General features: G+C 41.4%; 1 protein-coding gene across 3 annotated transcripts in view; it reads left to right on the top strand.

Annotated features, from left to right (window-relative positions):
- DAAM2 (dishevelled associated activator of morphogenesis 2) overlaps positions 1 to 14,414 on the top strand; it is a 203,861-nt gene that overhangs the window by 167,833 nt on the left and 21,614 nt on the right. For all 3 annotated transcript variants that reach the window (XM_059841244.1, XM_059841243.1, XM_059841245.1), the window contains 5 exons: positions 798 to 904; positions 9,688 to 9,772; positions 11,290 to 11,396; positions 12,070 to 12,158; positions 12,910 to 13,078. In XM_059841244.1, coding sequence (XP_059697227.1) covers positions 798 to 904; positions 9,688 to 9,772; positions 11,290 to 11,396; positions 12,070 to 12,158; positions 12,910 to 13,078 — 557 coding nt within the window. The remainder of the gene's footprint in view (positions 1 to 797; positions 905 to 9,687; positions 9,773 to 11,289; positions 11,397 to 12,069; positions 12,159 to 12,909; positions 13,079 to 14,414) is intronic.

The following is a 14,414-nucleotide window of genomic DNA, read 5'->3' as shown; positions in this document are numbered from 1 at the left end:
TCAGAATCTCAAGGCCTGACAATATGGATATGTCATGAAAAGGCATTTTATAAATAGTTCCTGCAGCAGTTAGCTGAGAAAATAAACTTGATAGTCAGACTGAGTTTACAAATATTTCATCTCTGTGTGCTATGACAAATGTTCTGGACTGGATTTTCAAGTGTTTTTCAGGTGATGAATATGGCAATGGGGTTATACAGACAACTTTGCAAAAGGGTGATTTCTGTATGATTAAATGTATTAATTAGTTTTTAAAAGAGAAGATAGTTTAAATGTAGATTTTTACCATTTAGTAAGATAAATGCCATCATGCCCTACTGTTTGCATCTCTTATATAATATGGATTGGTCAGGTGCAATGGCAGCCATAAGACATAACAAAAGGGGGTTTTGCTTAAGCCATAGCCTTTCAAGAATGCTGTGTGACCCCTGCAGGTGTTATCTGCTGAAGAATATGCTGTGACACCAGTGAGCTTCATCATAATGTGCCTGATTCTCCTATCAAACCCTTTTTTCACATTAACATAATGTAATTGTTAGTAGAGTGAGTCCAATAGGTCAGAATCAAGTCCAATATTTGGGATCAAAGATGAGTTTATAGATGTTAATGAATTATTTCTGTTTGTCCAGTAACACAGGATCTACCCCCATGCTTTCTGCCTTTGTCTCCTTTTCTTATCATGTGGGTGGATTTTTCTGGATTGGGATGAATTTGTTCATTACACTGAGCTAAGTCTATCAGTCTTGAGTGAGAAACATAATACTGATTGTTTTCCCTCCCTTTTGAAATACATGCAGAAAGAGATGGGCTCAACAGAAGACCTCTACCTCTCCACACGAAAGGTGAAAGAGCTCTCTGTGATTGATGGCCGGAGGGCCCAGAATTGTGTCATTCTCCTTTCCAAGTAAGTGTGCTAAGCCTTAGCTCACAGGATGTGCCATGATCAATGCAGAGGCAAGAGGGGATGAAATTAAACAAATGAATGTGTTTCTTTTCCCAACTAGACCTGCTGTTTAATACCTGCAGAGCCTCAGATAAAGCTCTCTTACGGTGTCATAAAAGGATGTTTCTCATACATGTTATCTCATGTAATAAAAATATCCACACACACACATTTTGTGTGTCAAGCAGGTGGGCATCAGCTTCTATCAGACGACTCATCATCAGAAAGTGATCAGTACTCATTGATAGGTGAAAGCAGCTCTTTGGCAGTGCTTGCACTTAACTCTAAGTAATGTGTTCCCCATGTTCCATTTCTGTAATTTGTCTCTTTTCTGTGTGTTTCTTTCTAAATATTGCTCTGACCATCTCCCTGGAACACAGCAGAGCTGAGTGTGATGTTCATTTTGGACTTGTGAACACAGTGGCAAACACAGGCATTCATTCAAGACCTGAGATGAGCTCAGCCGGTTAGAGCATAGTGCTAATAGCATCAAGATAGCGGTTTAAGTCCCTGTATGGGCCATTTACTAAAGGGTTGGACTCAGTGATCCTTGTGGGTCCCTTCCAAATCAGAATATTCTGTGAAGAATTAGATCTTCTATTTGTAAATTATGTTTTTGAAGCCAAGAGTTGCCTCTGTGTATTCCTGCAATGACTAATGTATTCAAATGCAGTGACATCAGGGCCCTCTATTTTTTCATGCCTTTCTACCAACATGAGTGCTGGGTTGGAAGTCTGTCACTATCAGGTTTGTGCAGACACTGATCAAACTGAGAAAGTTGCCTTTCCTACCAGAGGAGGGACAGCAAGGCTCGAGACAAAACCTGACAAAACTGTGGCAGTACTGAGCGGCAAAAGTGTTTCATTGGGCAGTAGAAAATATGGGTTCATATGGATGTGAGGCTCATCTGCTCTAGCAAGCTGATAGTTAAAGCAAGGCTGCAGCCAAACCACCAGGAATGGGATGAGTTCTTTCCCTTGCTTAGTGAAACCTGTGGAGGCTCTCATTATGCTGCTTATGTGGCATAATGCATGTCAGCAGGACCCCCACCATCCAGACCTTCCCTGAGGAAAGGCTTACATTTCTCTCTCTGCAGCAGTTGCCAACACATGTCTTTGCTGGTGTTGGCAGCTGGCTGAGGCTGGGGCAGAGGGGTGGGGAGGCATAGGGCACCAGGATTTTCGTGCTGTTTGATGGGCCTACTGAATGGTGTCTGAGGTTCAGATTAACTCTGTAAGCAGGTGGAACATTTCCTGGAAGTGGTAACATCTTGTGTTCAGTTGGCTGGGCTGAGGAGGATCCAGGAAGGTGGTCCATGACTTGGTATTGCACGAGATGTTTATTTGTAAGAATCTTCTGTCTCCAAAACAAAAGCAATCTGGACAGCAGCAATGCATGTTTTTCAACATTCACCTCCTCTGGTGTGCAAGTCTGGGAAATCTTACCTGAGAAGAATCCTCTCGATACAGAAAGAGAGGATTCTTCGATACAGAAAGACAGTTTCTTTGTTTTGTCCTTCTTTTTGCTGCCTCCAGCAGCAAGGTCATTGAAGCATGAACCTTGCACTTCAAGATCCATGCCATGTGTTCATTCCAGGTCTGCCATGAAGTTAGTGCAACTTGAACTGCTAGTCTGGACTCAAACCAGAGGTGAAAAGCTGTGTTTTGTGACTGTCAGCTTCTTCAGTAGGAAATATCCTGCTCTTATTGTTAGCAGGTCTAACACGGAGGATAGAGATTTGGAGACTGTGGTGTCCCTATGGAGCCTGCAAGTTTGCACTGTGCTCTGTTAACTTTGCTGCTGTGGTATTGGAAACACCACCTGCCAGGGCTATCCCACTGGCTTAGATAATTTAATGTTTGTAACAGATAGTGTTACAACCAGAATATGAGAAATATTGTTCAGGTTGGCCCAGGATTGGTATTCCTCCCCAAACTTCCCTTTTAAACGCAACCAGAAAAGCAAAAATCTTTGGGAACTAAGATAGCGCCTTTACATTCTTGCCTCTTTTTTTGCTGTTATATGGTTCTAATATTAAAGACAGGAATTGGAAGGAATGGCTGCAGACAATAGTTGAAAGGGCTTTATAACCCCTTTGCAGGTTTTTTCCTTAACCCACATCATCCTCCTTCAGGTTAGACCCTGAAGAAGAGACCCTCCTAGCCACATCATCCCTGCACTGCACTGCATTGCTGCCATGCACTTGCTGCTCCTGCAGCACAGCTCATACATGTGCATGGGGGTGTGCACACACATGCAGTGAGAGGGGATTTAAAACTGGGGACAAACAAAAGTAGTTTCTGCAACCCAGAGCTTCAGCCCCAGATTTCAGGTTGCCACAGTATCTGCCAACAGCTGTTTCCAATTGACTCTTACTGTGCATATATCCCTGTAGTTTATTCCCCCTTTGTTTACACTAAACCATCTTGTCCTTTAAAGTAAAATAGCTGCATGGGTTGGGTTTTCTTTCCCTCCCCTACTCAAATGTTTTTGTTTTACTAACACTGTGTTAGAAGGGGTCAGGCAGAGCTCGTATTTCATATGGTCCAACAAGCCAAAACCTATCAAGAGTGAGAAATAGATGTCTCTTGCTTTTTTTTGCAGAGAGACTACCGCATGGTATGCTGAAAAGAGATGAAAATTGAATTGCTAGTTGATTTTTGCTGACATCTAACAAATTCATAAACCTTCCTCCCTGATCTCATCTTTACTTCTATAAAAAGATATCTCTCTCAACTACATGATAGCAGCATCTTTCAGTTTTCCTGCAGAGAAAGGATTTTATTGTCCCTGTTTAATAGAATCTGATGGATCTAAAACAAAGCTCTGTTCCATAGGCTGTCTTCAAAAGCTCAAAAAAATCACAAGATGAGTTTCTCTCACAGTACTTCCAGTAGGCCATAGTTCAACCAAGGCATGGAACCATCTGTTTGCAGTGAGTTCAGACAACCACCAGCTTCAAATTTAGCTTTCTTAATGGTGTTTCAAACATATAGTTACTTTTGTCACACTGGAAATCTGCTATCTCTCATGAATTTCCTGATGTCTTCAGTTTCCTCCAGGCTGGAGTTTTGTTGTTAGACTTGTGTGGTCTGGAAGAGTCATCCCAGATCCCTATGTTTCCTTGCTTTCACCTGGCAGCTGGAAATTTCTCTGACCTCTCCCATCACTATGGCTTCTCCCTGCCTCCATTACTTAAGTAATTGATAATAATTTCACTGCTCTGTTTTTGTAGTGCCATTTCCTTAAATGTTCTTGCAGAACATGCCCAAGATATGTACTGTTCACTGTCTTGCTCTGTGAAATGCTCTGGAGAGATTCAGTTCTTTGAGACATCTTGCTTGGAAGAAGGCTGAACACATACTTAAGGAACTTCCTTGTGCACATTATTTTGCATGATGTCCAGTGAAATAATTATATCAGTGTTCTTCTGAATAATGTGATGAGTTTGTTATTTCTGTAGTTCGTCAGCAGTAACCTTCTCAAGAGGCTGGAAATGATAGGCCTGCTAGCAAAATGTCGTAAGACCAGAAGTAGCAGAAGGCAGAATCTGACTACGCAAGAATAGTTTTAAATGCGAATGTGACACTAGACAGGTACTTGCAGGCAGGTTTATCAATGTTTGTGGCTTGGGCAGAATTTCCAATGAGAATACAAAAGAGATAAACTATTTTTCTCACATCACTGTACCTCCTCAGTGCTTTTAAACTCTTTCAGTTGAATCATGAAGGGGACAAGCTATTCAAACAATCTCAGTCTCCATGTACTGGCTTTGCACTGCCCCAGTCCCAGTGCCTTTCTGCCATGTGACAGTTCAGTGTTCAGCCTTGTTTTAAGGTAAGTTTGAAGCAGTATGATATTCTGGGGTACAGATCATATCTTGATACAGAAAGAGCTGATTGGACTCAGCATTCCTGTTCCTCAGTGTCTTGTACTGAAAAACACTGCCTGCTGGGTTCCTTGAGAGATTTTTTAGTTTTAAATAAAGGTCCACAATAAATGGCTTTACCTGCTATGCTGAGTATGATACTCAGTGGCAAACTGAACATGTTACTCAGTGCCATCCTGTCTGAGATCACAACTAGGAACCTTAAGGTAGGGTTATGATAAAAGATGAACCACTGCTTCATCATTATCTCATGGTAATTTGGGGATTCCCATATTTGGTCCTGCTTTACTTCTCTTGGCTCAGAAAGATAATAATCCCCAGATCTTTCTTGGAAGGTAACTGAGAGTATTTGAATGCAAAGTTTCTTGGTTACTCATGAGCTTTTGCTGAAGAACAACAAGAAAAGAAAAGACTGTTTCTTTCTGTGCTTGCCAGAATACTTTCACTGTGATGTTGTGAAAAGGCACTGGTGGATTTTTTTTTCCCCAACATGTTGATATAATGGTGTATGATGTACCTGGTAAAATGTCCCAGCTGTTGTCCCACAAAAGATAAAGCACTGTTGTCTTCACTAATGAGACAAGTGGGCAACTGGAATAAGAGGATGTGGAGAGAGTGGCTGCACCTTTCTGTCTTCTGGCTGAATGTGTAGTTAGACCAGCCTACCTCCTGAATGCTGCTTCTGAGAGGAGGCCTTTAGGGGGTAGTGGCAATCAGTATTCCCAAAATGTAGATATTGAAAAGCCTGCACTTTGGAAGCTGTACAGAGCTTTAGGAGAGCTCAGGAGTTAGAGAAGGATTGTGTCTTAGTCACAAAGTTTGGGAATGAATTAACTAGTAGCCTGTGTGAAATGACTTTGTGGAGATGGAGTATTCTGCAGTCACTAAAGCTAAGATTTGGGTGAGCTGTACAAACTGGGCTTAGGACATAGCTAAGTATCAATCAGTGCCTGTCACTGTCACAGCTACTACTGTTGGCATCTGTTGGCAGTGTCGTCATTCAGCAGGAGGTATAAAATGTCCTTGATACATGATAATCAGTCCTCTTCTCCAAGGTAAAAGGAACAGTAGGTCTGTGATCCCTGTGATATGGAAACTTAACATAGCTGAAAAAACCTCCATTTCTCTGTTAGTGGGAAAGTATGCTTCCTTCTCAAAAGCTAGGAAAGATCCAAGGAACAAACCCATGATGTAACTCACTTTTTCCTTGGAGGGGGAGATTGTTAATGAGTGACAAGCATTTTGCTTTGGTTCATGGGAGGGAGAAAGAGAGGGGGGAGGTTACAGTGAGTTAAATCAATGGGTATATTTAAGGAGAAAAAATGAGCAAGCACTGGGTGTCTGTAAGGGAAGTTGATGTAAAACTGCAACATGTCTCCCAGGCATGTTCCTAGTCAGGCTGCCGGCGCTCTCCGAGAGGATGAAACAATAAACCACTTGATGTCTGCAAGTGAAGCTGGTGTTAAATCAGTCGAGGTGTCCTGGGGAGATTAGTGATGAATTACTCTGCAGAGTCAATAGAGATTATTTATGACGCCGGAGGGGATAGAGGGAGGCAGGCTAAGTACCATATCAGAAGTTATTTGGTACTTGTTGAGCTTTAACATTGCTTGAAGATGACTCAAGCAGTTGGACTTCCATATACTGCCACCAGATGTATGGGTGAGGGAAGAAGGAGGGAGTATTTTCAGTAAAGATCCTTTTCCTTCCTCATCTGGCCAGTGTCAGGATCCTGTTGAACAAAAACGGGCAGTATCTGTGCTATGAGTGAATGTGCTGCAGCTGAGCGAAGGGGCACTGTATTTTGTTCTGGTCACATTTACTTCCTGTGTCGTGATTCCAGGATACGTGATTTTGAGAAGTGTAAGGCAGAGGGAATACAGCTTGAATTGTATGCTGTTCCAAATTGAGTTACCTCCAGCAGCTGGAGGAAGAGCCTGGATCTGCAAAGCTTGTAAAAAAGTCATTGCAGCTTTCCAATAGATACCAAAATGTAATTTCTTTAGTGTAAATTTTTGGGCCATAATTCCACTTTAATGTTGCTCTTTCATATGAGTTTTAGGCTCTGAGGGATGCCTCTTTTCAGTTTTAAATGGAAAGATTTTACGCATCTGCTTTAGGTTCTTCTTTAATCAGTTCACCTGCTTCTGTTTAAAAGCAGCACATCTGTTTCACATTACTGCTGGCCATCTTTAAGATCTGCTACATGGCTGGGCACGAGTTTTGAAAATTCAAGAATCACTTGATTAACAATTCTTTGGCCGGTTATTCAGACGGTTTGTAAATGGGAAGATCTGTGCTTTGTGTCATTGTTGCTTTTGAAAGGCATCCTGTCCCAGAAGAAGAACAAGCCCACTTTGGAAGAGTAACATTGTTCTGCTGTAAATCCTTCCGTAGTAGTAATTAGATTGGTAATAATCTAGGATGCACACCTGCAGGCACCATGACCCTGTTGCAGTCCTGTAAATGACCAAGTTAAACTGCTTCTCAGCAGGGGACTGGCAAGCTTTCTGCTTTTCTCTGCTGCGGGCTAAACCATTCAAACCAGATGTTTTTCTGCTGATGGCTGGCGGGGCACAAAATCATCCAAGAAATCAAAGTGTTTGTATAACTCTCTGTCCTTGGGGCTCTCAATTATTTTTGAACAGAAGATGTTTTCAAGTGTATTTAATGCTGATGAATGGCAGCAAACAGAGGAGCTTGGAATCCTTGGGCTTCTGGACAGAACAGCAAGATCAGTGGTAATACATGCAGCTCCGTTGTGTTGCTGTACCTCAAACCTGTTAATTTGGTCCTGTTTACTGCATCCCTAAACACACGCAGATGCACTTCCACTGTGTAATGGGTGATCAGAGTGTAATTGCTCGAGTTATTTGCATGGATAACACATGAAAACGCACCCTCATTCTTTGTAAACTCTGTGAAAGTAGCAACAAAGCCTCTCCACCCTGGTGTTAATGGGTTGCTTTATTTCATTCCCTCTCACACACAGTGTGCCTGTGTTACAAGTTAAATCTAATCTGCAGCCTGCCGATTCTGAAAAATGCAAAGCTGCTCTCTAAAGGAAAAATAATCAACAAAATGTAGCATTTTAAAAACTTCAGGCACTGAATTGTTTGGGCGTGTGTGTATGTGTCTTCTAGGGACCGGGACCACAGCCACTAGTTTTAGCCCTTCTCTGGTCACAGTGTTTGATCAGTTCAGAGTCACATAGCCATGGACTTTACAATTCACTGTTTAAGTCAAAAGTATCCCTTCCACTTTCTGATTGAGGCTGCAGAGTTTTGTGCAGAACCTCATGTACTTAAGTTTGGTTTTTTCATCCAGTGTCAAACTAATTACCTGAAATAAAATGTTTCCAACCTTTCCATTGTAAAACTATGAATCCTTATATCTCATCTGAGCATGACCCAATTATGAAGCTTTTCTGGAGATTCAGTTCTTTATCTTGCTTAGCTGGTATCAGTTTTCCCTCCTTGTGGAAAGATTACATGATGACCAACTTTGAACACAATAAGAGGAATTAGTTCAGAGATGTAATACTTACAAAATCTCAAATGTCTGTTGATTCATATTTTAGTTTCCAGCTGTTGGTTATATTGGGCAATATTAAAATATTTTAAGTGTCTTATATTTAGTAATATTTCCTATCTGTAAAAAAAAAAAAAAGCTTTTTCTTTTGCTTTTATCATATTTTTCCGAAAATGTGATTCTATCCAAATGCTAATGGCAGTGTGAAATTTCAACATGGAACTTCTTAGCACTGAAGACTAAAACATTTTGCTTCATGCATCAACCTGTCTCTTATTTATATTTGCATTTTCTCTTTCTACTGTTAATTAATTATATTCATAGTAGAAAGTCCATGGAGACTGTAGACTTCACTCTTCAGATATTTCTTTTTACACTCTACTGTTTCAGTCCCAAAACTGAGATTTTCTTGTGAATAGCTTTTCCTTTTTGGTTCACTTCAGTATTTCCTACTCTCCTGAAATGACTGAGTATCATGGGTTGGGGTTGGTGCATTTCTTTGTTGACATCTGCTCTGAGAACAACCAAGTTCATGTCAGGTATCCATCGAGCAACATCTTGGTAATGACAAATTTTGACTCCTCCTGATCTGTCCCGGGTTTCGAGTGGAGACGTTGAGACTTCTTTTCGTTATTGATTTTGTGTTCAGTTGTAGCTGATGACTCCTACTTATTTTACACAGATTGACAGGAGTAGGTGGTAAGGAGAGTGTGATCGTAGTACCTCAGATAACATTAAAAAGGTCTTGTTTTCAGAGCTTGTTTCATGATATGAAATATGGTTTTGCAGATGCTCTCTGTTCCTATGTCACCTGTCATTGCTGACAGAGTGAATTTACCTAGCACAAGCAGTTTGCTTGCAAGAAAACTCTTTCTCAGTAAGGGAGTTTTCAGTCCCATTATTTGTTACTCTGGGAGAGGCTTTAATATTCACAAGTCAGGATTTTATAGGGGCTCACAGTCAGAAGTCACTTGGGCAGGAAGGGTTTTACTATAGCAAAAGAACTTAATAAGGGAGGCATCTGGTATGGGGGGAGCTTGGAAATACTTCTGATCTATGAGGACTTGATTGTTATTAATCACTGCCTGATTTTTTGATGTGTGTTTGATTAGCTGAAGAGGATAAAAATATATTATCCATAAAACCTCTGTATTTAGAACAGATTTATGCCTCTTACTGAATATTCTAGAATACCAACTTCACAGTAGAGCTTGCTGTGGTTGTTTCATGCCTGTTTAGTGCAGCATTTCAGGCTTCCTACTTTCTGAATTGTCAGAGTCACTTAAGCTTTGCACTAATGGCACAATTCTGATACTTTTGAAAGGTTGAAGCTGTCTAATGAAGAAATCAGACAAGCAATCTTGAAGATGGATGAACAAGAAGACCTAGCAAAAGATATGCTTGAGCAGGTGAGAAAGGGTAAAATCAGATATAACTTATTTTTAGGTCCTTCTCTGCATTTTCTCAAGTGGATGTGTGTACTGGCACTGCTGTTTTTCTGCAGATGAGAACTTGGCTCCATCATATCAGTGGAGCTGCACAGGAGAGCATGAGAAGAGTGTTTTTCCCAACGTTGTTGTGTATACCTCTGTCATGTAACTGTTTCTCTCCTTGGTGCAAAACTTGTATGATTACAGGTAGTATGAGGTTTCTTTTTATGTTCTCTCTTTTCCATAATTTTTCCCATCTCTGCTTTTTCCTGCTGATTATTTATTGTTGCTATTGTTTTCCTTTTCTCTTTTCTTTTTCTTCATCTCCCTTCTTTACCTGCCTTTTCTATTGGGAAGTGTTCGGAACCCGGCCATGTAGGTCAATGATTAGAGCCAGGACTAGAAGGGATCTCACAGGAACATTAGAAGGGGACCCAGGTACTTCTGTCCCCAGCACCTGGTTGACTGTATAACTTGTGAGGAAAAGCCCCCCACAATTACACCACCATTGCCCAATTTCCATTTATAGAAGGTGACAGATGATGCTTTGACCAAAGAGACATGTGATAGAGTTCTTTAGGAGTGTGCAAAACATTATAATTATGAACTGTCTAATGAATGTGATTCCTTCTTTCTGGGCAGTCAGTGTTTAATCATGCACAAATAGCTTTTCCATTTTGTAAGTTTATAGCCTACTTGTCATGTTATCTGAATGACCACAGCTGCTCCAGAAGTCACTGCAAGCTCCTGATGCTCCACACCTTTGAATATCACATATTTGAGGAGTGCAATAAAGTATTAGCAAGTGGTAAAAGGCAGAGTGCTTCATATGCCTTGTGAGTGGTTTCTGTGGGTGTGAGCTGAGGCTGTGTGCAGGGCAGTATTTATAATCGTACTAAAGCACAGCTACCAGCAGATCTGTCAAAAATCTGTCCAAGTACGAGCTTTTAAGGTCAGCATATGAATAGCAGTCAGTGTCAGCCTCATATGCAGTTGTTTGGTTATTGTTTATTGTTTCAGCAGAGTAGGGCATACCCGAGAGAGATAGATGAGGCTTTGTGTGTACTCTCTGATAGGCACGATGGGTACTTCACTCTGTTTGGGACACATCCTGCTCTTGTTTGCACCAATCTAAACTCAGAGTAGTGCTGTGGGAATCAAGTTCTCTCTGTACTTCCCCTTGGGTAAGTTGCAGTAGCACTTGGCCTTTAGGATTTTGAAATGGGAAATTCCCCATAGAATTAAAAATTAATTTTAATGGGGTCAGTGAAGGATAAAGACAGAACAGCAAGCAAAGGTTTAGAAGAGGTCAGTTTTGTAGACACAGCTGCACTTTTTTGAAGTTATGGTCACACAACTGAGTCAGTATAATGCTTCCCAGTGGTAGCAGAGAAATCTGAGGGCTCTCACTCCACCAGGGTTTGTTTGTGCTCCTCTGTCCCCCTCTCATTTCCTTGGATCTCACATCTCAGTGTTTGGTTTGTGTCTTACTCTAGCTACTGAAGTTCGTTCCTGAAAAGAGTGATACTGACCTGTTGGAGGAGCACAAACACGAAATCGAGCGCATGGCCCGGGCGGATCGTTTCCTCTTCGAAATGAGCAGGTCTGTTTGGTACATTACAGGAGAGTGCACGCAGGACTTCTTGGAAGCAGCTGTAATTATTATTGAAAATGGATCATCTGGCACTGCGGGGGAATGTGCAAGGTTGTGGGCCAGCATTATACCCTGTGTTTGCCAGAAACCTGTGAATGTTCATGACACAAACTTTATTGACAAGAAGCACTCTCTGTGCATAAGGCCCTGTGCCCTGACAACAAGCAGAAATCTGCCTCCTCTGCCTAAATTTGTTCACAAAGAGGAATGCAGATGTAGTGTAGCCAGGGGACAGGATTTCATATAGATCCCTTTTTCTGTTAAGCTATCTCATCTCCTCATCCTCTGACCCTTTTTCTTGTTCTAACTTTGCTATACCCCTGATGAGGATTAACATTTTGTTCTGCTAATTGAGGTGTAGCTGGCATCTCCCATGACTATATTTTGAATATAGTGGGAATTCTTCCAGCTCCTTTTCAGCTGAGAGCAAAACGTGACTTGCAGTCCACCATTTTCATAACAAGGTCGATTATGTAGAGTTATCTGTTTGAACTGTGTCCATAATCCCATGCCTTGGCTTCATGGTACTGAACATCCAACCATTAGATTATGTGGGGGACATACTGGCCCTGGACTTCAAGAGTTCCAGTTCAGTGTTGGCTTTCCTCTGCCCTTCATCCAGGATTGACCACTACCAGCAGCGGCTGCAAGCATTATTCTTTAAGAAGAAGTTTCCAGAGAGGCTGGCAGAAGCAAAACCAAAAGTGGAAGGTATGGTTAATAAAGCTTTTTCTAAGAGTTGGGCAGAGGGGTAGGGAAGGTCAAGAGAGGCTTGTCTTCATGCATGCTACGTTTGTAAAGCCAGTGGGCCCAAGGTGTGTCGTATCCTAAGAAATAAGTTCTGTCTAACACTCTTCTTTCTCACCCATTGATTTAATAAAGTCTGTTCCATGATTGTTACACTGTAAATATGACCTGACAAATATGGCAGTGTGCTGTCAGGCTGTGCTGAGCTGCCAGAAACTTTCATAATCTTTCTGTGCAGGTCAGCCTTCCCTTCTCACCGTCAAGCCCTTGCACCTTCCCTCTTTAAAAGGCACTTAGAACAGCTACTTCAGGACGCTGATGCTCTGGGAGTGTGTAACCTAGAAGCAGGGGAGGTGCATGGTTTCTGTACCACATCCATGATTATTGCAGAGTAGAAGTGAATATATTCTACTCTACATTTTCAGAAGAGCTCAAGCCTCCCCTCTGTTCTCACTGGTTATGCTTTTAGAGTGTGTGGTAACAGGAGAACAGCCTTGGTCCTGTGTTCAGAGGAGCCTCCTACAAGTTCGATGTAGTGCATTTTCCTTCCAGTTGCCCTCATTCTGGGGGGGTGTGGGTGCAGGAAGGACAGCACACAGACAGAGTTGCAGCAGTTATTGTGCAAATGCTATTCAGGGTATTTCAAATTATGGGCCCCCAGCATGTTAAAAACAGCCACTGTGCAATAACTTGTTCTTTTCTCTCTCTCTTCAAGCCATTCTTCTGGCATCCAAAGAGCTCATCCGAAGCAAGCGTTTGAGGCAACTCTTGGAGGTAGTTCTTGCCTTTGGGAATTACATGAACAAGGGCCAAAGGGGAAGCGCTTATGGCTTCAAAGTCTCCAGCCTGAACAAAATTGCGGACACCAAATCCAGCATAGACAGGTGGGGTGAAAGGCCGTAAATACATTGGTAACTGTGCTGCTGCATCTCTTAGCATAGTAGTGAAAATGGGTTTTTGTTTGGTTTTTGCTCTGTAGACAATTGAAAATCATGTCTTATTCAGCACTGAAGTAGTGCTTTTCAATCTTAAAGATTCTGCAGCAGTTAAGACCAGCTAATAACACAGCAACCAAATTCTGCTGTTTCTCTGGATAATGCACATCTGATATTGGAGTGCGTTTTTGCAGCCTTATGCATAGATGACAAAATGTATTTCACAAAAACTGAAATAAGTTTGGGGAGAAAGAGGATTTCTATGGAATTTTCTCTTTCTACCAAAGTTTTACGGCCATGGTTTTGCAAAAAAATAAAATGTGAAAAAAAAAAAAAATCTGAGCGCAATTTTATGTCTCCTGTGAAACATGGTCTATATTTCTGATGCAGGATTGTCACAAACATTTTCTCTATGTACACCACTAATGAAACCACAAGGCATAACTCAGAGGGACTGATCCTGGTTGTATCTAGGGCAGATTAGGAAAACAGCTGGTTTGGGAATATGAAGTTTACGGTTCATTGACATGGACTGCAGGTCTTTGTAGTCACTCTGTCTTTTGCCCCATATCCCATACTGGTTCTAGGAATTAATCCAGCTGAGACTGGGCAGAGAATATGACTTTTGGACTTCAGTACTGCTAAGGTGTTCCTTGGAGAAAGGAAATTCCTTGGAGTAAGAACCTTGCAGGTTGTTACTAACTTGCACCTTCTTTGAATTTTAAGACTTGCTAAGACCATAGTTGTAGTTAAATTACTTCAGGCTGTGATAGAATGAATGATGGCAGTAAAATATCCTAAGAAATTCATCCCTACCTAATGGAGTTTGAACTAACAGAGTACTGTTCTGACTACCAAAATGTCCTTTTCTGTGTTCCAAGGCTAACAGTTGTATAGCAGATGTTTAACTCTTTTTTGCCTTAATGCAGCTTGGCTTAATTTTTCCATATATTAGATGTCCTGTACAAATTCTGTTCCCTCACAAGTTCCCAGCTCCCAGGCTCCAATCTGAGTGAAGAAGCGGCCATCTGCTATCTTCCCTGTTGGTTAACCACATAACACCCACCTAAAGTAGCTGTTATTGTTGTCTGTTCTCTTCACATGCAGAATTCCTTGTTTACTTTAGAAATTTCCTTAAACCCTCTCCTGCATCCTTTACACAACTCAATTCTATGTGCTCCTACTTGGGCTGCCATTGGTTTTATGTTAGTGAGCTCACTACACATAAGCTCAGCTATTTCATTACTGCAGTATTTTTTTTGCAGCTTTTCCAATCTTCAAGAAC

This window comes from Haemorhous mexicanus, chromosome 3 (genome assembly GCF_027477595.1).
Source record: "Haemorhous mexicanus isolate bHaeMex1 chromosome 3, bHaeMex1.pri, whole genome shotgun sequence".
Lineage (NCBI taxonomy): Eukaryota > Metazoa > Chordata > Aves > Passeriformes > Fringillidae > Haemorhous > Haemorhous mexicanus.
The sequence above is the reverse complement of the archived record's forward strand: the minus strand, read 5'-3'. Positions and strand labels throughout refer to the sequence as shown.